General features: G+C 42.9%; 1 protein-coding gene across 4 annotated transcripts in view; it reads left to right on the forward strand.

Moving 5' to 3' along the window:
* The first annotated feature begins 219 nt into the window (after positions 1–219).
* YME1L1 (YME1 like 1 ATPase) overlaps positions 220–27,620 on the forward strand; it is a 48,379-nt gene continuing 20,978 nt past the window's right edge. Inside the window, exons 1-11 of one of the 4 annotated variants that reach the window (XM_025180792.3) lie at positions 220–482; positions 7,229–7,360; positions 9,787–9,949; positions 11,768–11,866; positions 13,113–13,222; positions 14,310–14,460; positions 14,551–14,658; positions 17,030–17,112; positions 17,953–18,043; positions 21,810–21,962; positions 25,467–25,599. In XM_025180792.3, the coding sequence (XP_025036577.1) occupies positions 450–482; positions 7,229–7,360; positions 9,787–9,949; positions 11,768–11,866; positions 13,113–13,222; positions 14,310–14,460; positions 14,551–14,658; positions 17,030–17,112; positions 17,953–18,043; positions 21,810–21,962; positions 25,467–25,599 (1,256 nt within the window). In that variant the 5' untranslated portion in view covers positions 220–449. The remainder of the gene's footprint in view (positions 483–7,228; positions 7,361–9,786; positions 9,950–11,767; positions 11,867–13,112; positions 13,223–14,309; positions 14,461–14,550; positions 14,659–17,029; positions 17,113–17,952; positions 18,044–21,809; positions 21,963–25,466; positions 25,600–27,620) is intronic. The other 3 variants (XM_006115261.4, XM_025180793.3, XM_006115262.4) reach the window with 3 other exon arrangements.

Raw genomic sequence — 27,620 nt, forward strand, 5'->3', positions numbered from 1 at the left:
CAAGCAGCTGCTGCACGCACTTCACGCAGCTACACGCCAACTGCGGAAATGGTTCGGCCCTAGGCCCTCCCCGGCTGCCGGAAGGAATGGTTTGCTCCTGAGCGCAAGAGCGTCGTAGGAAGAGGCTGGTGTGCGCGCGTGAGACACACAGGTTGCTAAGGTTGTTTGGTTGCTGTGGGGGAGTAACGGGGGCTGGCCGGGCAGGAAGGACCGGAGTATGACCCGGAAGCGGTATGCCGCGCCGTCCGTTTCCGGCACAGTTCTAGTTGGCTTAGTCGTTGCCGGCCGCAAGAGGCGGCCATTTTCCAGGGGAGTGGAGCCGCTGAGCGCTGCTTCTCCTGGCGGCCGCGGCCAGAAGAAGTGAGCGGTGAAGGCCGCCGGGCGCGTAGGTCGCCGCTCCCAGCGCGGGAAGAGGGGGAGTCGCCGGCGCCGCCCTCGCAGAGGGGAGGATGTTTTCCTTCTCTACCACCGTGCAGCCCCAGGTGAGAGTGCTGGCGCGCTGCGAGGGAGCTGGGGGCGCCCCGTCGAGTACTATTGCGAGGGAATTCCGGGTCGGCCGGGCAGCTCCCGTGTGTTGTGTGGGAGCCGCGGAGCTGAGCGACTCGGAACCAGAAGATCTTCCGGGGGCGCGAGTGGAGCGGGGTGGGTTGTAACTTGCCACAGAGGCCAGTCGCGGCTGGGGGCAGGGATTCAGAGAGGTTGATCTGAGAAGAGCCCTCTTCTCACTCGAGTCTGCCCACCCTACCTGGTGGCTCGACTAAGGCGTTACTTTCTCAGCTGACGAAGGAAATCGAGGCCCTTCCGGGGCTCTGTCACTTCATGTATCACTAGTGGGAGTTATGAGGTGTATAATATTCTAGCTCAGTGATTCGTGTGCTATCTTGGAAAAGTTGTAGCCAAATCTCTGCTTGGTTACAAGCTTTTGAGCAATCTCAGGCATGTCAGTTTCTCTGCACCTCTATTTTCCTATCTGTAAAATGGGGGTGTTAGCATTGCCCTGCCTTACATGGATGTTGTATATTAAAAATTGTGAGGTGCTTAAATGCCCCAATCACTGTGGCAATATAAATAGCTAAAAGAGAGACCTAGATAATGCACATAGTCATTCTTGAGTGGAGGTAGGTTTTGACTACACTTAAGCTTCTGATAAGTATGTAACTTACTGCCTTTTGCTTTCCAAATTCAGATTCAGAATAATGCAGTCTACATATGTCTTGCCCCTTAGCATACCTTATTCCCTTCTTGATTAGGCCCAATTATTTACCCTGGTTAGATGCACGGATGTTACACTTGACTATTGGTTATTTTTCTTGTGTAGGGTACAATATAGATTATTAATGTAGTTATATAATTTCCTTCAGTCTTTATAAGGAAGAAGTACTTTTATAAGAAATGCTAAGAACATAACATAAGAATGGCCATACTGGGTTAGATCAAAGATCCATGTAGCACAGTATCTTCTTAAAGTGGCCAATGCCAGGTGCCCCAGAGGGAAAGAACATAATAGGTAATCCTCAAGTGATCCCTCCTCTGTCACCCATTCCCAGCTTCTGACTAACCGATCATTCCTAACCTTCCTGGTCAATAGCCATTGATGGACCTATCCTCCGTGAATTTATCTAGTTCTTTTTTGAACTCTGTTTATGTTCTGGTCTTTACAACATCTTCTGGCAAGGAATTCCACAGGTTGATTCTACATTATGTGGTGAAATACTTCCTTTTGTTTGTTTTTAAACCTGTTACGTATTAATTTCATTTGGTGACCCGCTAGATCTTGTGTTATCGGAACAAGTAAATAACTTATTTTTCCCACACTAGTCATGATTTTATAAATATCTATCATATCCTAATAACCAGTAATACTGGCTTGATTATTTGTCCATCTTACATAGAGCATAAGAGTAGAGATTTTAACATAAACCAAACAGAAAATGTCAGTTGTGTTAAAAGTACACCATACTAGGAATGTAAGTAGCTAGTCGACTATCTGATAAAGAAATGCTTATTGGATAGTCGACTCGACCAGTCGCTTCCCACCCCTTGCTGCCTCTATCAGAGAGGCAGCAAGGGGAAGGAGCAGGAGCTGGTGCTGGCCAGTAAACCCAGCACGGTCTCTGCAGGGGGCACAGGAGGCAGAGGCACAGCAGGAAATGGCACCAGTTCCCACTGCAGGTACTTCTGCTTTTGAAATGTACAAGAGCCCCAGAATCGCTTCTATGAACAGCAGCAAGGGGGGGGGGGGACAGGAGCTAGTTCTGGGGGGATTCGGCTTAAAAACCATTTCCCTACAGCACCATCTCCGAGGTGCAGCCTGCCTTCTCTGCTGCCTTAATCAGAGGCAGTGGGGGGATAGGGAATGCTACTGTGAAGCAGCCCGTGTCTGCAGCGTCCTAACAGAGAGTTGGACCCTCCAGTGGATAGGGGCTGTTGCTGCCAAACAGCCCCTGTTCTTGGTGGCCAGGGCTAGCCATGGACAGGGGCTGCTGCCTGAGAAGCCCCTGCCCGCAGCCAGCCCTGGCCGCCACGAACAGGGGCTGCTCCGGCACCAGTCCCTGTCTACAGTGGAGAGGGGCTGTTGGATTCAGCATGAGCAAGGACCGAGCATCCCCGGCTCACGTTGATCACTGCGCTTCTGCATTTTAAAGTTTTACTACATTTAAAATGCAGAGCCTCAAGCATGGGTGGCTGTGGAGCTGGCACGAGCCAGGACTGCTCAATTGGGGCTTAATTCAGCTCCTCTGGAGCTATCCCTGCTGCGGCTCTGCAGAGGTGCTTATCCACTAATCGTATACAGGCAGTCCCCGGGTTACGTGGATCCGACTTACGTCGGATCCCTACATACGAACAGGGCTTTTCTCGCTGCGGAGGACACGGGCGGCGGGACCGCCCAGACGTGCCGCGGTCCCACCACCCGCATTCTCTGCGGCGAGAAAAGCCGCTCCGCATCTCCCTGGTCTGCTGGGGGGGGGGGGGGGGGCCCAGCAGACCAGGGAGATGTGGAGCAAAGCCGTGGAGGATGCGGGTGGCGGGACCGCGGCGCGTCTCGGCGGTCCCGCCGCCCGCATCCTCCGCGGTGAGAAAAGCCTGGTCTGCTGGGGGGGGGGGAGGGTGCACTAGCTGCACCCCCTCTCCCCCCCCCCCCCCAGAAGACCAGGGAGACGTGGGCGGCGGGACCGCCGAGACGCGCCGCGGTACCGCCGCCTGCGTCCTCCGCTCCCCCATCCCAGCAGACCAGGCTTTTCTCGCCGACGCCTGGGGTAGAGCAGCTCGGCGCTACTGGACCAACCTGGTAGTACCTCAGCTGCTCTGCCTCGGGCTTCCTGTAGTCAGCCGCTGGTCAGTTTCAACAGTGGCTGTATCTGGATGCCAGTTCCAACTTACATACAAATTCAACTTAAGAACAAACCTACAGTCCCTATCTTGTACGTAACCCGGGGACTGCCTGTAGTCGATAGAAATTGTATCAACTATACAATTATCCAAATAATTGCATTTTAACATCCTTAACACCATACTGATACTTCTCTAGTAGCCTGTTTGGTTTCTTCAGGATTTAAAATATTCTTCCCCCAAATGTGTTGTTTAACTGGCCTGAGATTTTACCAGTATCCTCTCTCATAGCCTTTACTTTGCTGATTTTAGGTATACTAGTTTCCAGTTTTAACGATCCTGAGAGCTATCAAAGCATCACTTGATAGAGCTCACCTTTGTGGGAAAACACTAACTAAAAAGATTAGATTAGAGCAGTGCAATATAAAGAAATAAAACTTTACATTTAAAATATTTCAAGTGCATCTGGAAAAATGTTGAACATGCATGATTCTGGCCAAATTTCTGCAGAAAAAACAAATGGGAAGGGAGTCGTCATTATATAGTTCATCAGTTTTATACAGATTACAGTAATGCTTTTAAACCAGTCAGTTGATACACAGTTGTATTGCACAGATTTAGTCCACTTACAAGCAAGCTGCCTAAGCAGGATCTCTTGGACAAATAATATCTGAAAGAGAAATTGAAGGTATAGAACAGGGGTGGCCAACCCATTTAAGAAAGAGAGCTGAAACAGCAGTGGAAAAAATGTGAAGAGCCACACTAGAATTGTCAAGCGCTCCCCCCCCCCCCCCAAAAAAAAAAATAAAGGGGAGAGAGAGGCTGCCCCTTTAAGGAGCAAGCTTAGGCTTTTTGGCCATATCAGGCGCCCATTGATGGCCACCATTTTGAATTGCCGACCAGTGAGCACAGGGAAGCCGGGGGGTGGGGGTGGCGCGCAGGAGCAGCTTTGTGAGCTGCACTTTTGGGGAGGAAGAGCTGCGGGTTTGCCACGGCTGGTATAGAACCTTAGTGTAATCTAAAACTCTAGTGAATTTTGAGATAAATGCCTATATTTGTTAAGCAATGTTGAATTTTCTCTATGCAAATAAAATATTTAAATTAGGGCTGTCAAGCGATTACAAAAAATTAATTTTGCGATTAATCACATTTCCTGCCCCTTTGAAACGCTGCGGCAGCATTTCAAAGGGGCAGCACTGCAGGAGCCCAGGATCAGTTGGAGTCCAAGGAGGCACTTCAAAGGGGCAGCACAGCATTAATGCTTGCAATTAACGTGTTAAAAAATTAACGTGTTAATCCTGCCTTGTGTTAATCGCAGGCGTTAATGCACATCAATTGACAGCCCTAATTTAGATTATCTTCCATGACACACACATCACTGTTTTTATCCTCCATATATTGTATTTGAAGAGTAATACATAGTGGCAAACTGTTGTGCTCTGGGATTCATCCAAATCCTGATTTAATAGACCTCTGTTCTAGAGCAGTGGTTCTTGGAGTGGTCCACAGACCACTAGTGGTCTGCCATTGTCTTACAGGTGAGCTGCAGGGCTTGGAGCTCACCCCCACCCTGCAGTAGGGAGCCTTCTCTGATGCTGCAGTCCTGCTCTCCCATCCCCTGCATTGTTGGAGCGCCAATGCTGGCTTCCCACTGCAGAGGCTGTGGGGGAGCCCCAAGCCTCATGGGCCAGATTGAAATGTTTTAGAATACTCAAAGAACTGATAGAGGAGATATCTGAGGCTTTAGCTGTCATCTTTGAAAAGTGATGGAAGTCGGGAGAGATTGCAGAAGACTGGAAAAGGGCAAATATAGTGTCCATCCATAAAAAGGGAAATAAGAACAACCCAGGAAACTACAGACCAATCAGCTTAACTTCTGTGTCAGGGAAGATAATGGAGCAAGTAAGGAATTCATCTGCAAACATCTGGAAGATAAATAAGGTGATATGTAACAGCCAGCATGGATTTATAAAGAACAAATCATGTCAAACCAATCTGATAGCTTTCTTTCATAGGATAATAAGTCTTGTGGAAAAGGGAGGAGCCGTGGATGTGGTATACCTACACTTTAGTAAAGCATTTGATATGGTTTTGCATGACTTCCTTATCAATAAACTAGGGAAAATACAACTTAGATGGGGCTACTATAAGTTGGGTGCATAACTGGCTGGATAATAGTTCTCATAGAGTAGTTATTAAGGGTTCACAGTAATGCTGGAAGAGATTTGGTCATAAGTACGAACGGTCATAAGTCGACTGTTCATAACTTGCAAACTGGCTGTATCTTTGCACTGTTGCTATATGAAAGACTTTCAAACAGGAAATTGACTATGGACAGAATGAAATTTACTTTATACCAAGCAGTGTTTAATGAAACTGAAGAATATTTTTTCTCCACTCTTTTAGTTACACTAATCTTAATTGGTATAGTAATACTGGAAAAAATCAGAAGTATTATTTTTAAACTGGCAGTTGCTTCTTCATCTGACAATCTACTGTGAGCTACTTATTTCCTGGGGCACTGTCACCTGTGTATGGCAGCAGTTGGCCTATTCTATCCCAGTTCTTTTAACCATGCTCTGCAGTCATATTTAACTGTGAGGGCACAGCATGGATCCTCAGGTAGGGTGGGACCAATAATGGATTAGGCCACTGAGACTATTCTAGCTTAGGAACAGAGATACCTATGTGTATATTAGTCCCAGTAATCAATGCCATTAATTGGTTGTGCCTTGCCTAGGTATCATACTGGCGGACTATGCACATTTACAAGAAACCACATAACAATTCTGAACAACCAAGTTCGTAGTAGGGATACATCAAACATCGAATGTACAAACTATCACATTTTGGCTGTGCTCTGTGACCATAAGTGGTGAGGTACAATCGTCTAGATTAGTCTCAAAGTGTGTTCCAAAAATAATGAAGTTAAAGAATTTAACAGCATACGTTAAATTACAGTAGGTCTTCAGGGAAACTGATTTGTGCAGCTGAAAACCAAAAAAGCTTTGCAATTGCTCTCACTTCATTGGGGGCAGAATTAGACAGAATCTTGCAAAATTAGATCTTTAAGAAAGAGGATTGTGTGCCTTACTAGGAGATGTTTTCACTTTCCTGTGTCATCTTTATGGTGTTTTCTAAATCCAAGACTTCTAAATATACAAGTATATACAAGTAGATTTAAAATGAGTTTCTAAAGAGATACCTACTCTAATTAGGGATATTAAGTAGTGGTTAATAAGCTAACTGAGTAGTTAGGAATTTCCATTGAATACTTGATTAGTCGATAAGGAGGATAGCTCCCTGGGGTGGCACAAGCTGGGACTGAGCAGGAGGGACTCAGTGCGAGCTGGGACAGCTGATTCCCGGCTCGCATCCAGTCCCCTGCTGCACTTGAGCCTTTTAAATGTATTAAATGTATTAATGTATTCCAGCTCTTAATACATTTAAAAGGCTAAAACACATCGAGGCGAGGGGCACACTACATGAACGGGACAGCTGATGCCCGGCTGTGCACCATCCTTTTAAATGTATTAAGCGCCAATAGTCTCTTAATACATTTAAAAGACAGAGCCGCAGCAGGTTAGTTCCTGGGCCAGAAGCTAACCCTGCTGCAGCTCCCCTGCTTATCAGCTAGTCAATGGAAAATCCATTGACTAGTCCATTAGTTGATTAAGCTAAATTTGACATCCCTATCCTATATACCCATTGAGCAAAGTTCAAAAAGCATTATAAGAACTTAACTTGGAAGGCAGTGCAGAAGACTATATAATTTTATACAGTATCTGTGATTAGGATATTTTTAGATATTTGAGAGACATGAATTTTCTCTTCAGTATTTAATTTTGTGGCATTACTTTAAATTAATGTGATTACATTAATCTTTAATTTCTGCCAGGTTACAGTTCCTCTGAGTCACCTCATCAATGCCTTCCATTCACCAAAAACCTCAGCTACTTCTGTCAGTACAGCATCTATTCAGCCTCTACAGAGGGATACAGCCCCAGAACATGATGTTCAAAGCAGTGAGGTAATAAGAATTTTGGAAAGACTAAGGATTATATGTATATTTAAATAAGGCCTGATGATGTATCATTTAAAATATTGTAAGATTTGCTATCTTACAGCTAGTGTGATATGTTTGATGTAAATATTCTGTGGATTCCATGTATTAGAATAAGAGACCATACTTTAAAGAAATTATTTTTAAATGCCACCATGTTTTTGTATAATGAAAAATGTGTAGTTTATTTTTATATATGGCCATTGAGGTTATGCTTATTACTGTTCTAGCTAGGTGCTGTAATTAGAAGTAGGGACTTAACTTGATAACTGTTTGAATGGTTAACCAATAAGCTTGGGCTTACTGATTACCATGAATAGTTATATGCAGGCTCCCGCCCAACTCCTGGGAAGCCAGATACCGCTTTGTGCTGCTAGCTCTGTAGCAGAGCCAGCAGCACGTAGTGGCAGTTGGCTCCCTTGGAGTAGCACAGGAGCAAGCTAAGGATGTAAAAGACTAGTCGACTATCTGATAAGCATTTACTTATTGGATAGTATTTTGACTAGTTGATATCTCCCCTCTCCCCCTCTTTGCTGCTTCTATGGATCAGCTGTGCAGCGGCTGCCCCTTTAAAATGCTGCCTGTGCGCCTTTCAAAGGAGCAGCCGTGTAGCCTGGGGTCAGCTGATCAGCTGTGTGGCAGCTTCCCCCTTGAAACTGCCTCCTCTGCCCGTTTTAAAGGGGAACTGGGGACTCCCCAGCTGACCCCGGTTCTGCGCAGCACTTCCCAGGAACCCAGGGTCAGCTGGGGACTCCCCAACTGATCCTAGGTTCAGGAGAAATGCCATGGGGAGCCTGGGGTCAGCTGGGGAGTCCCCAGTTGACCCCGGGCTCCTAGCGGCGTGCTGTGTAACATGGAGCCCGGGGTCAGCAGGGGACTGAGTCCTCCACTGTTCCTGGTCTCCATGGCTTTGAAACACACAAGAACTCCTGCTGGAGACTCTTGTGCATTTCAAAGCAGGCACTCTGCGTGCAGCCAGGAGTCAGCAGGACTTCCCGCTGGCCTCGGGCTGTACACAGAGTTCCACATTCCTCCTTCAAAATGTACAAGAGCCCAATCAGAGGCTCTTGTACATTTCAAAGGATGAATGCGGAAGTGCCTATTAACTAGTCAATTAACCACATTTTAACATCCTTAGAGCAGGTCTGGGAACCATATGTGTCAGGAGCCGACTTGAAAGCCGGCTTCAGGTGCACAACAGCTCCTGGGGAGCTGGCTGCTACGTTGTGCTGTTGCCTATGATACAGAGGCAGCAGTGCAGGATGGCAGTTGGCTGCCTGGGAACGGGACTGCAGGCAGGAGCCAGTGTGCTTTAAGAGCTGGCTTAAAAGCTGGCTTCCAGCATGCACGGGTCCTGGGAGCTGGCTGCTGTGCTGTGGGAGTATATAACCACTGAAATTTCCAGTAGTTACATGGTTACCCAGTTACCTGCTTTTTTAACGTCCCTAAAAGCAGACAAATTTTAATAAGTGATCAGCATTTAAAAAATGTGAAATGGATAAACATTCTTATCTGGAACCTCCTTCCTGTTCTTGTCCACTGTGCTTTCTCTCTTCTCTATTAAGTCATTATAACACTTTCTGTGATGCCTGCAAACCTCTAGTCCTCTCTTCAAAGTAATATTGACAAAATCTAGAATAAGAACATAGAATCAGCAATACAGATATCACAAAGGGTAAAACTCTGAAAAGTGGCAAAGTCTCATTGTTCATAACATCTTGTCCATGTACCATAGTATAAATTTAGGACTATGTACATTGTACAATGCCCATCATCAGGGCTCGACAAACAATGTAATCTACTCACCTGGAAGAGCCAGCGCAGAGTGATCTGCGCATGCACAGAATGCAGAACTGCGCGGCTGGCGAGCAGGGCCCACCGCCGTTTGGCGAGCCTTGCCCATCATGGTGCCCACTTATGTCAGTAGGAAGCTTGTAAGGAAACAATGTAATCTGAATGGAGTAACTAAACATTGACTTGTTTATCTTTTGTTCGATGCATCGTTCCCATCTGTCACTCAGATATCTACTCTTTTTTAATCCCACTCTTATTTTTGTCCCTTTTCTCTTCTTTCTTCCTCCTCTGTTTCTTTCCTGCTTTCCCTCTTGTGAGTTTCCTGTGTTCTCTACATTCATTTCCTTGCAGCAACTCCTACTTCTCCATGTAATGGGTTTCAGTCCTGCTCCCTTTCTGCTTACTAAAACTATCAATGATTAAATAGTTAACATGAACACTAAAATAGGCTTTAGAGTTGATGGCCCAATTGAAAGAGAAAGAGTTCTTACTACTTTAAAAATCTGATAGTTGAAGCTCTACCGTTTCTTAGCAGAGGTTTTTTTCCTGGGTGATCTGATGTTGCTAAATATTTGATTACTTCTGTTATTGCTTTACAGCCTGTGCTGAATCTGAGAGACCTGGGATTTTCTGACTTGAAAGCTAGCCAGCTCGATGAACTAATGAACAGGTTGCTTCCTGGCTATTCTACAGAAAACAAAATCTCTTCTCAGTGGCATACATCCTATATCTCTGCACAGTCCTTCTTTGAAAATAAACATGGTATGTTTCGAGGTGATATGTGTGACGGCGCGTTGGGGTCCCCCGTCTCCTGCACCCCAAAATGGCACAAACAGACTGCACCAGCCGGTGGAATAGAGGAAGTTTATTGCCTCTCTAGGATACAGCACAGATGTAATCTGGTCACAGAGCTGGGCTAGGATGCCTCAGGCCCCCTTGAGATGGGGGAGACTGGGCCCCTAAACTCCAGCCCCTTTCCCTAGGCTGTCTCCTCCATGCTCCCAGACAGCCAGCAACTAACTAACTCTCTTCCAGCCCTGCCCCCCAGCCAGGGCAGCATTCCACCTTCCTTTGTTCCTCTCCATGGGGGGTGTCTGGCCACTGGTTTGCATAGTGACTCATCCTGTTTTGCTGGGTCGTGGTACCCACGGCAGCCAGTGGGGGTTACCCCAGAGCCAGCAGCATAGAAACCAGCCAGGTACCCCCACTACGTCACAATATGCCAATATTATCACCCCCCAAAAAATAAAAACAGGATTAGTGAAACCTATCACACTTAAATTTTCAATTTGAAACAATAGCTAATTATTTTATACAATTCCTTACATTGTGGTTTGAAACAAACTGTTGGAGTTGCCCATTAGAAGAGAACAATAAGAATATCTGTATCATATTTGCTGTACAGACCATTTGTAGAGTTTTCTTTTGAATTTGTTGTACATTTTGTAGTGTATTTCCAGTCATACTCAGTGTTCCAATCAGATTGTGAGACTTAGTATCCGATTTTATGAACTTGATACTGATGGAAATACAGCCCTCTTATCTGATGCCTGGTCTGAGCTGCTAGTTTGTTACCAGTTATTTTCTCCTTCCAGTCACGAATCTAAGTGTAACTACCAGTGTATCTGTCTTTGAATTTGATGTCAGTCTAGATCAGGGATGGGCAATAATTTTTAATGTGGGGGGGGACACACTCCCAAGATCTTGGCAAGTGGTCAAGGGCCATACTTATTTGGAGGGAGTATGGGGTTCTTGGACAGAGGTTGGGTACAGAAGGGAGCTAGGGTAGGAGCCTGGGGTGCAGGAGAGGATTCTGGCTGGGTGAGGGGCTCTAGGTGGGAGTTGTGACCTAGGAGAAGGGGGTGCAGATGGTTTGGGTGGTGGCCTAGGACAGGTACTTGAGGAAAGGGGGTGAGATGCCAGAGAGGGGATCTGGCTGGGAAGCACTTATTTAGGTGGCTCCCAGCCAGGAGTCCTGCAGGAACTTGAGGCAGTCTGTTTGCTATAGGCCCAGGCTGGTCAGTGAGGGAAGGGGAGGCGAGGGAGGGAGGGAAGTTTCACATGTTGCCCCTGACCCCAGCAATGTTTCTGTGTTCCTGTTGGTTAGAAATTGCCAATGAGAGCAGAGATTTTGTTGGGGGCGGGGCAGGTTGCAGAGCCTCTCTTCTTTGTTCCCAGTGTCCAGAGCAGCCAGCTTCTTAAAGCATGAGCTGTTCTGTGCATTAGGATTCTGACAAGGTGGCTGTGGGCCGGATTCATGGCTTGGCAGGTTGGATCCGGCCCACTAGCCACTTCTTGCCCACGTCTGGTCTAGATAAAGGCCCTCCCTTTTAGTCTGAAGGACTTTTCAGCATTTAAAATATAGCAGATAAGGATTTAAAAGGTTTTTTAAAAGTAACAGTATAACTGTTAAAAAACCCGAGTGATTACAGCTCGCAGTGCAGCTGGCTCTGGGAGCTGGCCAATATTTAATTCATTTAAATATTTTTTCTGTAATGCCTACAAACCTGTAGCCCTGTCTTCAAAGTAATGTTATCAAAAATGGAAATCATGCTTATGATGTTGGACTGTTTTTTCTAGGCTTCATGGATGTATTTAGTGCTTTGCGCTCCTCTTACTTGTATAGACAACATCCTAGTCCCCTCCAGAGTTTGTGCTCAGACCTTCAGCGCTGGCCAGGTAAGAATCAAGGAATTGTACTTGTTTTTAACTTATATAATGTGTTTTTCCTCTGGGAAATTCTACAGTAAAGGGGGTATTCAGCACATTTTGGCAGACTTACTGGAATTTAGTTCTTTGCATTTTAAAAAGTCATCTTAAGTGCCCTACAGTCTTGAAAGATTTTGGGCTAGTAAATCTGAAGAGATCTGTAGGCAATCAACATGGTTTCTTGGTAATGTCAGTAAGTTATCATTAGTAGATCTTGCTTTAAGGTGTGAAATTAAGTGAGGTTGGTGAAGGAGTATGTTTGTCCCTTCATCTTTTGAGTCAAATAAGTAAATTCAATCTGACATCCGTACTAGTGAGCTTTAAAGTGAGAATAGCATCACTCTCCTTTGATTTTATATAAGATTGTTGTCCATTTTAATATGCATGTGGAGGGGATTCAGAAGAACTTCAGTACTAAATGGGAAACTTGAGATGCAAGAGTTTTTGTTGAAGTGAGTTTAATAATTTAAAGGCTCAAATGAAACCTTAAGACTAATTGAAATCACTGGTGTTTTACTCTTGTCACCTAGCATTTTTTAGTATAGTTGCCTATATATATTATTGTATAAATATTAATAAAGTGTCATTTATAAGACACTTTGGAGAAATAAGATGGAGGAAGACTCTACAAAAATTATGAAATCTTGATTTGATAAACCTTATTCCTTCTCTTCTCTAAGGAAACATACAGTAATTCCTCATTTAACACATGCCCACTTAACATGTTTTCATGATAGCACGATTTCTTTTTTAGGGAACTTTTTTTTTGAATTACATGACTGTCGTCCCCGGAATAACACGATTTCCCCAGCCGGCCTGTTGCCAGCAGCTGCACAGGGCTTCCCCCACCTCCCTGCAAAGCAGCGGAAGGTTTGCTGCTGGCCGCGCTGTTCCCCGGCGACCCTCCTTTGTCAGACACAGCGCGGGTCCCGGCAGACCAGTCACAGGGGCATACTCCCAACCCAATCTCCCTCCCCTTCCACAGAGCCAAACACCTCCCCTCTCTGCTGTAACCCAGTCTCCTTTCTCCCCCAACCTTATGTCCTGGTCCCAGCAGACACCACCACTTGAAAAGCAACCCCCACCTTTTCTGTTACTTTCAATGGGAAAATTGACCCCGCATAACACATTTTCACTTAACATGATAATTTTCTGAAACATATCTATAGTGTTAAATGAGGAATTACTGTATTAAAGGAAAGTGCGTTTGTTTAAGTTTTCATACAGTCTCGGGGTTTTAAGACTTTGAAATCAAGAGCAAGACGTCTGCAGTCAACATCTGAACGATTTGCAGAAACAGAAAATGTATCCCCTTCATTTGTAAAGGCAAGTAAAAAGAGCTACATTTTGAGGTCATGATTACTGTGAAGAAATTTAATACTTAAGTCATGACACTACATTACTGAATAATCAATAATGTTCTCAATTTTTGATCGGAGAATCTTCTTAGATCTTAAATTAAAGGGATTCTACCTGAAAGGATTCTATTTCCCCCTCCTTAATCCTGCACCCAGGAGTTGATTTATTTATTGCTGTTATTAGGATTCCAAAATCACTAATTCTTGTAAAGATATAAGGTGGAAAACCTAAAAGAGTACATTTTTAATTTTAAAAAATCATTCTTCTAACTTACTTTTGTAAGTTATTTCAAAAGTAATTTTGGAGACCAGTGAAGCACTTATAAACAGAACTTCAGTGAGTGGTTTAACTTCTAACATGACTGCTATTTTAAGAATAGCTGCTTTGGTGACTGATGTTCTTTTAATGTTGTAGCATATTGATATGAACCGGAGGTAGCTTTGACCCAGAAAGACAACTTGCAGAAATCTAATGCAGTAAATCCAATGACCTAGATCTTGGAGTAGCCAGAAAATGTTATTGGAATAGCTATTCGGTCATGTATGCCCTATACAATAGAACCTCAGTTACAAATACGAGAGTTACAAAATGACAGGTCAACCTCATTTGGAATGAGAAGTATACAGTCAGGCAGCAGACTCACACAAAACAAAACAAAAGTATCCCTCCTCCCCACAATGCTGTGTTAAATGTAAACTGCTGAAACAACAAAGAAAGGAAAATAGATTTGGCAAGGTATGGAAACTTTGCTTGTTTCATTTTTCTTCTGCATAGTTAAGTTTCAAAGCTGTGTTGCTAATGTTCAATTGTAAACTTTTGAAAGAAGAACAATAACCTTTTTCACAGTAACATTCCCAAGATGTTTGTAACTTTGAGGTTCTATTTTATAACATTGTATACACTGAAAACAATATTACTAGTGTTCGGACAGTTTCTTCCTGAAAAACTTACAGATAGGTCAGGAACCCAATTCACTATTATTCTTGCTCGGCATAAAAATTGGTTCGATATAAAAATGAATACGAAGTAATATGAGTATGCAATGTATGTTTAGGGACTCCTTTTGAGAGACAGAGGATCTGATGTTGAAAGCTTAGAAAAGCTAATGAAAACAAAAAATGTACCTGAAGCTCATCAAGATGCATTTAAAACTGGTTTTGCTGAGGGCTTTTTGAAAGCACAGGCTCTTACGCAAAGAACAAATGGTAAGTTGCTTTAACTTAATACCATCACATTTTGTTGTTTGGAAAGTAGTTTATTTCATCATCTTTAAAATATTTTTGTTTCTTTTACAGATTCCTTAAGACGAACACGTCTTTTTCTCCTTGTGTTATTACTGCTTGGTATTTATGGCTTGTCAAAAACCCCATTTTTATCTGGTAAAGGCTCCTTTTCTGATACTGGTTTGTTAACTTTTCATTCCTTTTAACCTTTCACTTTATTCACTTTCTTTTTATGCAACCTGAACATTAAGTAGAATGTGTATTGTAGTTGTGACTATTTAAAGGTAAAGTTTCACAATATCAAAGAAATTTAGGTAATACAGGCAACCCCTGACTTACGACTGCCCGACTCACGATCCCCCACATTTACAACCATTTTTTTCATGCAAGATAGCTCCTAAAAAACCCCCAATATATGTAGCAGCTCGCATTTACTAGGGCGTATGACAGACTCTACGCATCATGGAAATGCCAAAACAGGAAATGCACAAGGTCAGTCAGACTTGCCAGTCTGCAGCTGCTGCTTGAACTGCATCTCTACCACATCAGTCTTCACTTTTTAGTTATTTTTGTGCATTATTTGAACTATTTAGTTTAGTTTTTCTCCATTTCCGTAGTCAATTTTGGTATTTTTAGGATATGAAATGGGTTTCCAGGAATAGAAACACCATTTATAACATTACGCCTATGGGAAATAAGTGTTCGACTTACTACGGCTCGACTTATGACTGTTCTCCAGGAACTAATTAGGTTGTAAATGCAGGGGTTGCCTGTATTACCCAGGGTACAGTATGGACCAACAAACAGCTGTGTAAGTGCAGGGGTCGCCTGTATTTATTGCTTTTGCACTTACCGTGTGAAAAGGTAATAGTGCAAATTTGTGAAATAATTGTTTTTCTTATTATGATACTTTGTCAGTTCTTGGCTTTCTTGATTTAAAAACTATTGAAAATAAGGGTGCAGGAAGGAGAATTAACCAGATTGTTTACAGAACGAGTAAATGTGACCCAGAATTTAAGTAATCTGTTCTCATTCAGGTCAGTAGTGAGAAAAGGACTTCTTACCATTTGGTGGCTCTCATGTCATCTCACCTAGAGTCTAGTGATCAGGAGCTTATATGTCCAAAAGCACCCTCAAATTTACACTTGTTGGCTATCTCATATGAATAGCCAAAGGCTGAATATGTTGATATTGGACTACAGTTCTATGCTTAAGGGTGGTCCTCTGGGACATAGGTGAGATTGTTGAGGCACTGTGGAGAAGTCTGTACAGCCGTGGTCACCAACAGGTCGATCGCGAGCTACTGGTCGATCTCGAGGCCTCGACCAGTAGCTCGTGAGGCGTCCTGTCCGCCTTGCCCCCATTTCCCTCCGACCCCCCAGAAGCCCCACTACTTACCTCAAGAGGTAGTGTCAGATTTAGAAGTCCCGCGGCTTAGCGCCACTTCTGGCAATGCCAGAAGTGCGCTAGCTGCTCTGCCGGAAGTGAGGAGGCGCGCAGAGGGTTTCCGGCAGGCGCGGGGGGTTGGCCCTGGGGCAGGTTTTTCGCGCGGGGCTTTCCTGCACGGGGGTGGGGCGGCGGTGCTGGCTGCGGGGCAGGCGCATGCGCGGCTTCCCTGCGTGGGTGGGAGGGTTGGCTCCCTGGGCAGGCGCGCGCGCAGGGCTTCCCTTCGGGGGGGGGGGGGCTGCCCCTGGGCAGGCACGCGCACGCGCGGGGCTTCCCTGTGTGCGGGGGGGGCGGGAGTAGGGGTTGGCCTCGGGGCATGCGCTGGTTTCCCTGGGGTGGGGGTGGGAGTATGCTGGGAGAAGGGAGATGCAGGGGACTCTCTGCGTCCACTGGCACCCCACTCCCCAGCCCCCACTCCCGAGTCACAGAATGCTGTCCCCACTAGCACCCTGTCCTCTACCCTCCCCGTTCCCTCTCCCCTGCCCCCAGCCGCAGTACTCTGTCCCCACAAAATGTATAATTATAAATGCTTCATTTTAGATTTAAATAGCATGAATACAAAACAGACCATTTATTTCATAACTATAATCACGTGATTTTAATTGTATGTATCGCATAATTTAAAAATAAACTGTTGATCAGAGTGTGTAAGTGAGGGCTGGGGATAGCAAGTGATGGACAGGAGAATAGAGAGGGCGGGGCTTCAAGGAAGGGGCGGGGGGGTAGATCTTCGCCTGTTCTGAGATTTAAAAAGTGATCTTGGGTGTAAAAAGGTTGGAGACCACTGCTGTACAGTTATCCGTGTGTCTGTGTGTTTGATCCAAAATATAATTGGTTAATCTCTCATATTGAATTCACTTCATATAGCTAGTAAATATATGTGGGGAAAAAACTAAACCTTAATTGGTCTACAAAATGAATCTATTAAAATATTCTATCTGGACACTTGAAAATTGAAACATTGCTTTTAATAAAAGTTATATGGATGACACAACACAACAAAGACAGATTAAATGCATATCCATTAAAATATATGTAGTCTTGATATTAAATGGCATCTTGTAAACATAAACTGAAACACTCCCCACTTCTGATTTGCCTGTAGTACGCTTTCGGACAACGTCTGGGCTAGATGCAGCAGTCGATCCTATTCAGATGAAAAATGTCACCTTTGAACACGTTAAAGGAGTAAGTTCAAAAAATTAGCTTTGCGTGGATTACTTGTTACCAAACTGAAAACATGAAAATCTATGGTTTATAGAATAATAAAATTGTTTTGCACTGAGGATAAATGATAAACCTAGAAAAGCAAGGAATTGAAGACCAGCATGGCATTTTTAAATTGTCCTATAGTTAGTAGAAAGTCAACAAGGTTTTAGAGGCCTAAGTAGCTGCCAACTGATTTTTGTTTTCTATAGGCAGAGTGATTGAGGGGAGGAGGCAGTCCATGAAATGTGTTCTATCTTCCTGGTACAAAGTAGCCAAGCATAAGTATACGATGAGTGACAGGTCTGCACCCACAAGCTATAAGAGTGCTTAAGTGACACGCAGTCACTACCCAAAGCTACTGCTAAGAAGTCAGAATCGGAATGCATTTGTTTCTGATTTCCCTAACGACTTAATAGGAAGCATTTTCAATGGCTCATTATTTACCTGTGCTAGAAATTCCTATTGCATCTCTACTGCAAAAGTAATTTTTGATAGTCTCATTAGAGAGAACTTTGGCATTGTCTTCAGTAATACTTTGCTTTGTCATGGGATATGGTGGTTTTAATTTTTTGTATGGTAAGAACATTATAAAATATTTAACTTGCTTCTTGAAGCATTGACTACACTCCATTTAATGCATTTTTCCGATCCATTGTTTTGCTTCATTTTTATGTGAGCTGTTGCTGCAATCTGAACATACCTGCTCAGTGCCTAGCATAGATTACTTCCACAATTTTTGTCCACAGTTATGTGTAACTGTATCAAAATAACTGCAGTCGTTTATAACTATCACATTTCCTTGCATATTTTAATGTGTAGGTGGAAGAAGCTAAGCAGGAATTGCAGGAAGTTGTAGAATTCTTGAAAAACCCTCAGAAATTTACTGTCCTAGGAGGCAAACTTCCAAAAGGTCAGAACTTCATCTAAAATATATAATATTTTAAGAATGTTACTTCAGTAGTAAAAATTGGAACTTAACATGGGTAGATGTGTTTTGTCTGTCACTTGTAACTCTGAAATTTTTTTTGATCATATCAGACATTTGTGCTCATTGAGGCGTAAATCTGTAGTATGTTTTATAGCTTACTAGAAGGAAGACTTATTCAGCATTGCCTGGGAGTATTGGGGATCTTGCTGTCCTGCTGCCAGCTTCTGTCTGGGGCACAGGCCTCTCACCCACTTCTGCCTGGGCCAAAAGCCTCATCTACATGCCTCTGTCGCCAGAGGCACGTAGTCTAGACGTAGCCATATACTGATGAATGACCGGGGGGAGGGACGGGCGGGAAGAGCCGCAAAAGCGCCAGCTCTTGTGAGCAGCCAGAGGCATATAGATGTCGTCAGAGGCATATAGATGAGGCTACCAGGCATAGGAAAATGAAGCGGCGATTTAAATAATCGCCGCTTCAAACAGCTGATCAGCTGTTTGTCGGCTCAGCGCTGTAGTCTGGACACGCGGGTGTCGACATCAAAGGCATTTGTCGACCACCCAGGTATGCCTCTTGGGATGAGGTTTACCTGGGTGGTCGACAGATGCCTTTGATGTCGACACCCGTGCGTCCAGACTACAGCGCTGAGCCGACAAACAGCTGATCAGCTGTTTGTCGGCTCAGCGCGGCAGCCATGTAAATTTAAACGAAGCAGCGATTATTTAAATCGCCGCTTCATTTTCCTATGCCTGGTAGCCTCATCTACATGCCTCTGTCGCCAGAGGCATGTAGTCTAGACGTAGCCTATGTCTCCTCCGTGCTTGCTGCTCCCCTGTGGTTATTTGTGAGTCTAACTGTCCCTGCTAATATACCCTCTCACTTTCCATGTGATGTGAAACAGATACATTCCATCCACATCCCATTGTCCTGGCACAACCAAATCCTGGCCTTTCTTTAATTTATGCTAAGAGGAAGCTGCATATCAAATCTGATGGGCCTAGCTCTTACTGTTTAGGAGGAGTTCTTGAACAAATGGGCTCACAGATGGACAGACACACAGATGTACAAACTCTAAAATATATTGTAGAAAAATCCACCTGAGTTAATACAAGAAACTTAATATGTTTAAAAAAGAGGCAATGTTTATGCTATTCTAACTTCAAAAGGTCTCTGCCACATTTACTGAAACTCCCCCAGAACTCTTATATTTTCTCTCAGTCCAAATTTGGGAAACAAGAAATTTGGTGAGGTTAGGCTGTCTGATTTAAAAAAAAAAAAAAAAAAAAAGTTCAGAAAATGAGTGGGCTAGAATGGAATGGTTCTTTACATCTTAAAATCTAGTCTTTTACAAAATTGAACAGTTGTTGAAAATGGCTGGCTTCTTGTTCATGACAACAGAAAATGTTTTAGACTGGACACAGTGGTTACCACCATTTCCGTAAGTACGATTAATACTTGATGGAACTTGTCTAGAGTTAGACTACTACTAAATCTTAATGCTATAAAATGGTCTTGCCATGTCTGTGCTACCACTCAAACTGTTTTCAGTAACAGTTTAGGAGGACTTATAACTGAAACCCACTTGCAACTATGGTTCAATTGTCTAATGTACATTGTCCTTCAGTTTATGGAATTTTTCTCTCTTACACAGAGCAAGACTCTGTTTAGGTCAAATTATTTTCATCTAACTTTTGAAATGGTTATAATTATACATTTTAAACAATTATATTTGTTTTTCTCTTTAATTCTTTTAGACAGGCTTTGAATCATCTGTGAAGTTTAAATGAGTCATCAGTGTTTCCTCTGTTTTCCATTCTTGATCAGAATAAATTTTCTTCTGTTCACCAATGTGAAAGTGATATGCAACACATCATCTTCTTATTGGTGCACATAACAAAATTCATGTGGTGTGAGTGGGGCCAAGGAGTCTGGGGCAGTGTGTTGGAGGGTACTCAGTGTTGGGTGCTGGAGTGGGAGGGCTCTGTCTAGGGGAGTGAGCTCTAGGATGGAGGTCTCAGCTGGGCAGAGGGTTGGGGTGCAAGGGTTCTGACTGGGGCTCTGGGGTGGAGTTGGGGACGAGGGATTTGGGGTGCAGGAGGAGGTACAAACTCTGGGCTGGGAGTATGGGCTTTGGGGTGGAGCTGGGATGAGGGCTTTGGAGTGCAGGAGGGGGCTCAAAGCTGGGGGGAGGGCTCAAAATGGGGTAGGGGGTTAGGGCTTGGGCTTATCAGGGCAGCTTCCTGTTGGGGTCAGCAGGGAGTGGCACAACTCTGCCCATTGCAGCAGTTTTGTGCTGGGGCCAGCAGGGAGGGGTTCCTGTTCACCGGCTCTGGCAGCTTCAGGGCTTGGGAGAAGAGCTCTTTTCCCCATTGCAGCCCTGTCCCCTTTATGGGGCTTATTGGGAAGCTGTGTGGCTGCATACCCTAGAGGGAACTCAGTCTCATTGATGCACACTACTTTATAGAGAGCATATCATTGATTATCTAACTATATATTTTAGAAATGTGATTCTGTCTGTCCATCTGTGTGTGAGCTTGTTTGTTCAAGAGCTTCTGCTAAACGGTAAGAGGTAGGGCCACCAAATTTGGTGTGAAGCCTCCTCTTACCATAACTACAAGCAAAGTCAGGGTTTGCTTATACCAGAACAACGGGATGTGCACGGAATGTGGGTTTTTTTTCCTTATAAAACAGAAGGGGAGTAATATGATAGTAGGGACAGTATACTCACACATGACCTGGGCAACAAGCAGAGAGATAGGAATGATCACAGGGAGGGCAGCAAGCACCCAGTGAGCAGCTGCTGGCTGGTAGAACCTACGACTCCAGCCAGCTCTGGGGAGCACCACCGCAACCTTGGGATTGCCCCGGACCAGCAGGTGGCCTGCACGACTCTCCTCCTCGGACCCATGCTGGCTCCTGCAACCTCCTGGAGGCCAGGGTGTGTGCCTCTCCCTTCCCAGGACAGCCCTGGGAGGAAGCAAGTGACCATAGTGCACCTGAAGAGAAGCTGGAGGGTAGGGTGCACAGTCCCCTCCCTGCCCGCCCAGAGCTGGCTTCCGGGAGAAACTGGCGGGTAGGATGTGCTTATTTCCTTCTCCCTCTGCCCCAAGCTGGCTCTGGGAGAAGCTGGCAGACAGGGTGCACAGCCCTAGGGAGAAGCCAGCAGCCACTCCACCCTCCATCCCTTCCTTGACCTTGCCTTCCTTTCAACCCCTTGTCCAGACGCCTGCAATCTCTATCTCCTGCCCTGAGTCCCTCTGTACCTCCTCAACCCTGTCTCCCACACTGCCCCACATCCCGTTAATAATTTAACCAATCACAGTACCATGATATTAACCTAGATTGTTATAAACTGGGTATATTCCCACATGTAAGGAAAGGAAGCACTGTTGAAGGAATCTAACATAGCTATTTAGAAAAAATTGGAATTATCAAAAAGTTGACATTGGTAGAATTTCAGTAATAGTAGTGTATATGGTAGTATCTAGATTTTATTTGGCAATATGCTTCTTTTAAAATTTAAGGATCTGTTGTTTCCATGCTTCAAATATGGATCAAATAATAAACCTCATCTGTAAATCTAAGTCCTGCTATGCTGCAATTATGTCAAAATCTTGGTTGAGCAGTGTTTGAAATTGAATAGTAAGATATCATTGAAGCTAGTTGTAAAGTTTTTATAAAAACTTGGAAGGTAAGAGTTACCATATGGCAGAGTTTTGTTTATGGTAATATGCATCTTTCTTCTGTCAGGTATTTTGTTAGTTGGACCACCTGGTACAGGCAAGACCCTTCTTGCCCGAGCTGTGGCTGGTGAAGCCGATGTTCCATTCTATTATGCATCTGGGTCAGAGTTTGATGAAATGTTCGTTGGTGTTGGAGCCAGTCGAATCCGAAATCTGTTCAGTAAGTTAATTTTTGAGTTGAGTTGTTTTCTGTTCCATTAACACTTAAAGTTGACTGTTTGCTAGTGCTATTTAAAAGTGTCAGGAGTACATACGTTAATTGCATTAAATACTGTCTGCTGAAAAGTAGCAGTGTCTAATGGCAAGAAATATACTTCCACTCTGGGCCAGTTTTCCAAAACTAGCAGGATTCGTGAGTGGCCACTAACTAGAAGAACTCCTATCTTTAATTGTCAACATTAATTTATACTATTTCCACCACATTGAATAACTTATCAAAACGTATTTCCACATCTCAGCCTTTCATAGACAAAGGGATACTGTCCACTTAAAATCATAAGTGTTGTCTAGAATATCATTTAGCTGTTGTCACAAGTAGGTCCCAGCATTACTAAACATGACTAGGGCTCCATATCTGTCACAGATTTTGTCACTTTCTGCAACAGTCAGTATGGATGATCATTGGTCCAGCCAAGCGGATGGCCCCTGGGGGTGCCTCTTTCCCCCAGCAGCGATGCCTACACCTATTAGGGATATTAGAGTTTAAATGGTTAACCAATAAGCTGATGCTTATCTGTTTCTGTTACCATTTAAGCTCGGCTAAGGAGCATGGGTGGGAAGCCTGCAGGGCTGGAGTCTGCAGAATTTCCACTGGTTACAGAGTTAATATTTTTTGGACATTTTTTTACTTAGTCATGGGTATTTTTTGTAAAAATCATGGACCAGGTCATGGGGTGTGAATTTTTGTTTATTGCCCATGACCTGTCCGTGACTTTTGCAAAAAATACCCATGACTAAGTATAATACTTAGTAATGAGTAAGGAAGAACTTTTTTTAGTTACTTATAATGTTTTATTTATATTCAAACAAAATGTCAGTCTTCACTTTTGAAAAAACCATGAGGAGTCCTATTGCACCTTAAAGACTAACAGATTTATTTGGGCATACGCTTTGATGGGTAAAAAACACTTTTTTTTTTTTTTTTTCAGATGGATGGAGTGGAATAGGGAGTTACTTAACAAGTGTAAGATCAGTGTTAACAAGGCCAATTTAGCCAGCTCTGATGGGGCTCACTCCTAGCAGTTGATGGGGAGTGTTGAATACCTAGAGAGAGAAAATTGCCTTTATAGTAAGAACCATTCGGAATTATTATTCAGTCTTATTTTGATCATGTTAAATTTGCAACTCAGCAGCTCTGCTGTTTCTCTTTGCAGTCTGATTTGAAGTTTTTGGTGTTTTTTGTAGAAAGATGGTTACTTTTAAATCCATTATTGAGTGTCCAGGGAGGTTAAATTGTTTCCTAGTGGTTTTTGTGCATTGCCTTCTTTGGTCTGATTTGTGTCCATTTATCCTTTGACACAGAGGATTGGTTGGCTTGGCCAATATACATTGCTGGCACATGACATATATTACATTTGTAGATGTGTGACTAGATGAACACCTGCTGGTGCGGTTAGGTCCAGTGATGGTGTTGCTTCTATAGATATGTAGAGTTGGCAACAGGGCTTGTTGCAGGGATAGGTTCTGAGGTTAGTGTTTTTGTGGTGTGGTGTGGTGTGGTGTGGTGGCTTCTGATGACTCCTGCTTTATTTTTGCAGATATTAATTTAACACAGCTACCCCTCTGAGACTAGTCTTCATGTTGACACTTTCCTTATATTTTGTATTACCTTCCTTTTTCTTTTCTCCCTAAAATGAAAGTGCTGTGGTGCAGGTTATGTCTTCCTAAAGGTGTACACAATGCTTAGCACACTGTGGATACTATTGTGCTATAATAAACAATAATTTGACACGAGTTTGTGTGTAGCCAGTTTAATTGTTTTCACAGTATAGTAATGTTCTCCTTTTTGTAACTTACAAAGCAAGAGAAAAAACATGTAGTTTTACCATTTTCTCCACTTTTTAAACAAAGTAGTAAGCAGCTCAGGCACAAGTATAGTATTTGAAATTAAATTCTTTCTTTAACCATTGTGTCTTTAAAAAAGTGAGTAAAATGTGCATAATGGAGAGAGCACTGAACTGGGGCTCAAAAGAGCTAGTTTCTTTTCCCGGCTCTGTCACTGGCCTGCTGGATGATCTTGGTTGAGTCACTTGACCTCTCAGCCCCAGTTTTCCAGTCAGTAAAATGGGGAGAATGAGCCTTCCTTCCCTTGTAAAGTGCTTTGAGATTTGTTGTTGGAAAAATGCTGTGTAAGAGGAAAGTGGCATTACATTTATTAAATTAAGCAGATGTCAACTTGATTGTCCCTTTCGTTACAAAATGTAATTGAAGGTAGAATCTATTTATATACTATTTAATATCTGAATAATCAATTTAATTTAGTTTAATATATTTTTGTCTATCATGAGAGTGGGCTAATTTTGGGAAAATACAAGGCTTTATAAAATTTAAGTTTAATAGAAATGTTCCTCTGTGGTGATTGCCTCAGAGACTAAAAATGAACGGTTGACTTAAGGTGTGCCCTTTTTTCATCTCCATATGTCTGTAGAATTGAAGTAAATATTTTGATAGGCAATATTTTATGGGATTCTTTATTTCTCTCGCTCATCATCAAATTAAGGTCAATACAGTTAATATCTCAACATCCCCTTTCTTATTCACAACAACAGCCTCTGAAAGTGAATTTTATAGAGGCACTAGGAAAATTGGTAAGGCCAAATATTGACTTTTTGCCTTGACAGTTGTCACTTTATTGTAATCACTTTCTGATCTGTAGATGCAAGTTTTCCTGAACAGATGGTATTTAAAAGGAAAATCTAATCTAAAATGCTTAGTACACGTGCACCTGTTTGTGGTCTGAATATTAGATTAGTGGGGAATTTTCTAAGGCAACTATTGCTTTTGAGTGGACAGTATTAATTAATACCTATAATTTTGAAGGTGAAACTTTTGTTATGAGAGCTGTATTATACCTTAAGTTCCTTGATCTTGACAATGTTTTCTGTGTTAATGGGTCACAATTTTATATCTATTTATTAGAATTGTTCATTACTTGATATTTGTGTAAATATGTAACCACTTGAGCACTGGCTCCCACCTGCCACCTCCCCTGCTGCCTTTGAGAGTTGGGGAGGGGCAGACAGGTCTGCAGAGCTGGAATGTGCTGAGAGCTGGCTCTCCACGCATTACAATTGCCTCACTGCCTGATACAGAAGCACCAAGGGGGGAGGTGTGTGTAGTTGATAGGATTAACCAATAACCCCAGGCTTAATCGTGTAGTCAACTACATGTTGACATCCCAACTACTACTTATACTGGAAAAATGCATTTGATATCAAATATGAATTTGTTAATCTGTGTTGATGTGTTTCCCCCAAAGATATTGGTTCATTGACTGAAATAAGTGTAATTCTGGTCACAGTTGGCAAAAATTAAGAATCCTAAAACAGTGGAATAATAGAATAGAAATAATAGAATCCTAAAATAATAGGGAAAAAGTTGGATATAGTTTTTAGATATGGAATACTTTGATTTCAAATGTTCTTAAGCTTGTTTTATTTGGTAGGGGAAGCAAAAGCAAATGCTCCCTGTGTTATATTTATTGATGAGTTGGATTCTGTTGGTGGGAAGAGAATTGAATCTCCAATGCATCCTTACTCAAGACAGACTATCAATCAACTTCTTGCTGAAATGGATGGGTAAATATTTTTTCGTTCTTTTTTGATAAGCCAACCTTTTCTATCTAGATAGTTTTAAAATATAGACTGAGATATTGCTTCTCTTAAAGTTGAGATTCGAGACTCTTCAAAATTGAGACTCAGTTAAAAGTTAGATAATTTAAATAATACATATCAATTTTATCAACTCTTTATGCCATCAGGAATAGTAGAGCAGTGATTCTGATGGAAAAAAATGAGGGGCCAGGTTGAAGTAGCAACATAAATGAAATTGCACTTACTTTGGGAGGAAGGAGCTGGATGGAAGGTGTGCTATCTTTAAAATGAAAAAAGAATTAGAGAGAAGGTAGGGGAATTAAGGAGGAGGGGAATAAATCTGAATTGGAGCATTAGCTGGTTTAGTGCCTGTAGAGCACCAACAGAATTTAAAATTACTAGTGAAAGCTTTAGGGGAACTAGTGAGGGAAATGCTACTTTCCCTTTTCAGGGATGAATACTTCCTTCCCCTGTAGCCCCAGGATATACAGGATGTCTCCGCTATAAGTCATCCCAGTATACATCCATTCTGCACTAAAGTTATTGATGCTTGTAGAAACTGATGTGTTATAAGTCCTCCCATTTCTCTGCTCTTAAGTCATGCTCAAAAAACTCCAGTTTGTGCAAATGGGAGTCAGCTGTGGGGGCAAAAAATCCACGCTTTAAGTTGTTTCCCTGTTAAGTCCAAGTTTTTTGCACTTATAGCAAGGACAGCTTATAGTGGCTTAGTAAGTGCCAGAAAGGCTATGTTCATCAGCTTTGCTTAACTTTGTCTTGTTCCTCTGATTCAAACAGATGCATTTGGAAGGTGTTTTCATTGGGATACAGACCTTGAGAAGCAGAACAGTATTTATAGGGTTTAAACCAAATAAAATCCAGGGTGGATTGATTTAAATCCAGACAATTTACATTATTGATTTAAATCACATCTTATATCACCAAGATAAAAAAAATCATTTGATTTAAATCAAGTTTTCCATGGATACCTTTACACATATTTCTTAAAAAATGGTGCAAATCTGATCACTAAACCATGTTAATTTACAACTCAGCACAGCTTTTTACACTATCTAGGAGGGCATACTTTGTGTAATTTTTTTAGATAGCTTGATTAATTTAGAAAATAGTACACAATACTCTACTTGTGATAACCTGCAGATGCAGCAGCAGTACATTAGGAAAGAGAACTAAATCACATACACACAAACACAATAGCACTTATATTTTATCAGCTCTATTGTAGCTATTACATAAATGTTTCATATTTACAATTGCAGTAGTCTGCTGAGTTGCTGGCAGATGGTTGTCATTTTTTTGTAATTTTCAAATTTTATTAAATCTAACAGATAAGTCCTTAGAACACTAAATGTATGGTGTTATTAAAACTTATACAACTAGCTCTCATCTTTCCCACTCTGATTGTCACTTTGATTCAGAGACTAAAACAGAAATAGAAGTTTTCCTGCTTTTTCAACTCTTAGTTGATTTCTTAGCTTTGAGTGAATAATATCCAATAGGGATGTAAGCGACTAGTTGACTATCTGTTAAGCATTTGCTTATTCGATAGTCAACTAGTGATTCGACTACTTGCTTTCCCCCACCTTGCTGTTTCTATCAGAGAGAGGCAGCAAGGGAGGAAGGAGCAGAATCCGGTGCTGGGGGGAGCCGGTTTAAAAGCCAGTTCCCCCCCAGCACTGTTTCCGTGGGGCAAAGGGGCAGGAGTGCAATGGGGAACTGGCAGTGCTTCCGCCTTTGAAATGTAGCAAGAGCAGGGCTCTTGTACATTTCACAAACAGAAGCACTGCGGAGAGCTGGGGACTCAATCTCCTGCTGGCCCCATGCTCCTGGTGGCGCTTAAATTAAATTCATGGGGATTGCCTATCTCCTAGAACTGGAAGGGACCTTGAAAGGTCATCGAGTCCAGTCCCCTGTCTTCACAGCAGGACCAAGTACCATCCCTGACAAATTTTTGCCCAAATCCCTAAATGGCCTCTGCAAGGATTGAA

This window comes from Pelodiscus sinensis, chromosome 2 (genome assembly GCF_052426305.1).
Source record: "Pelodiscus sinensis isolate ZL-2025 chromosome 2, ASM5242630v1, whole genome shotgun sequence".
Taxonomy (NCBI): domain Eukaryota; kingdom Metazoa; phylum Chordata; order Testudines; family Trionychidae; genus Pelodiscus; species Pelodiscus sinensis.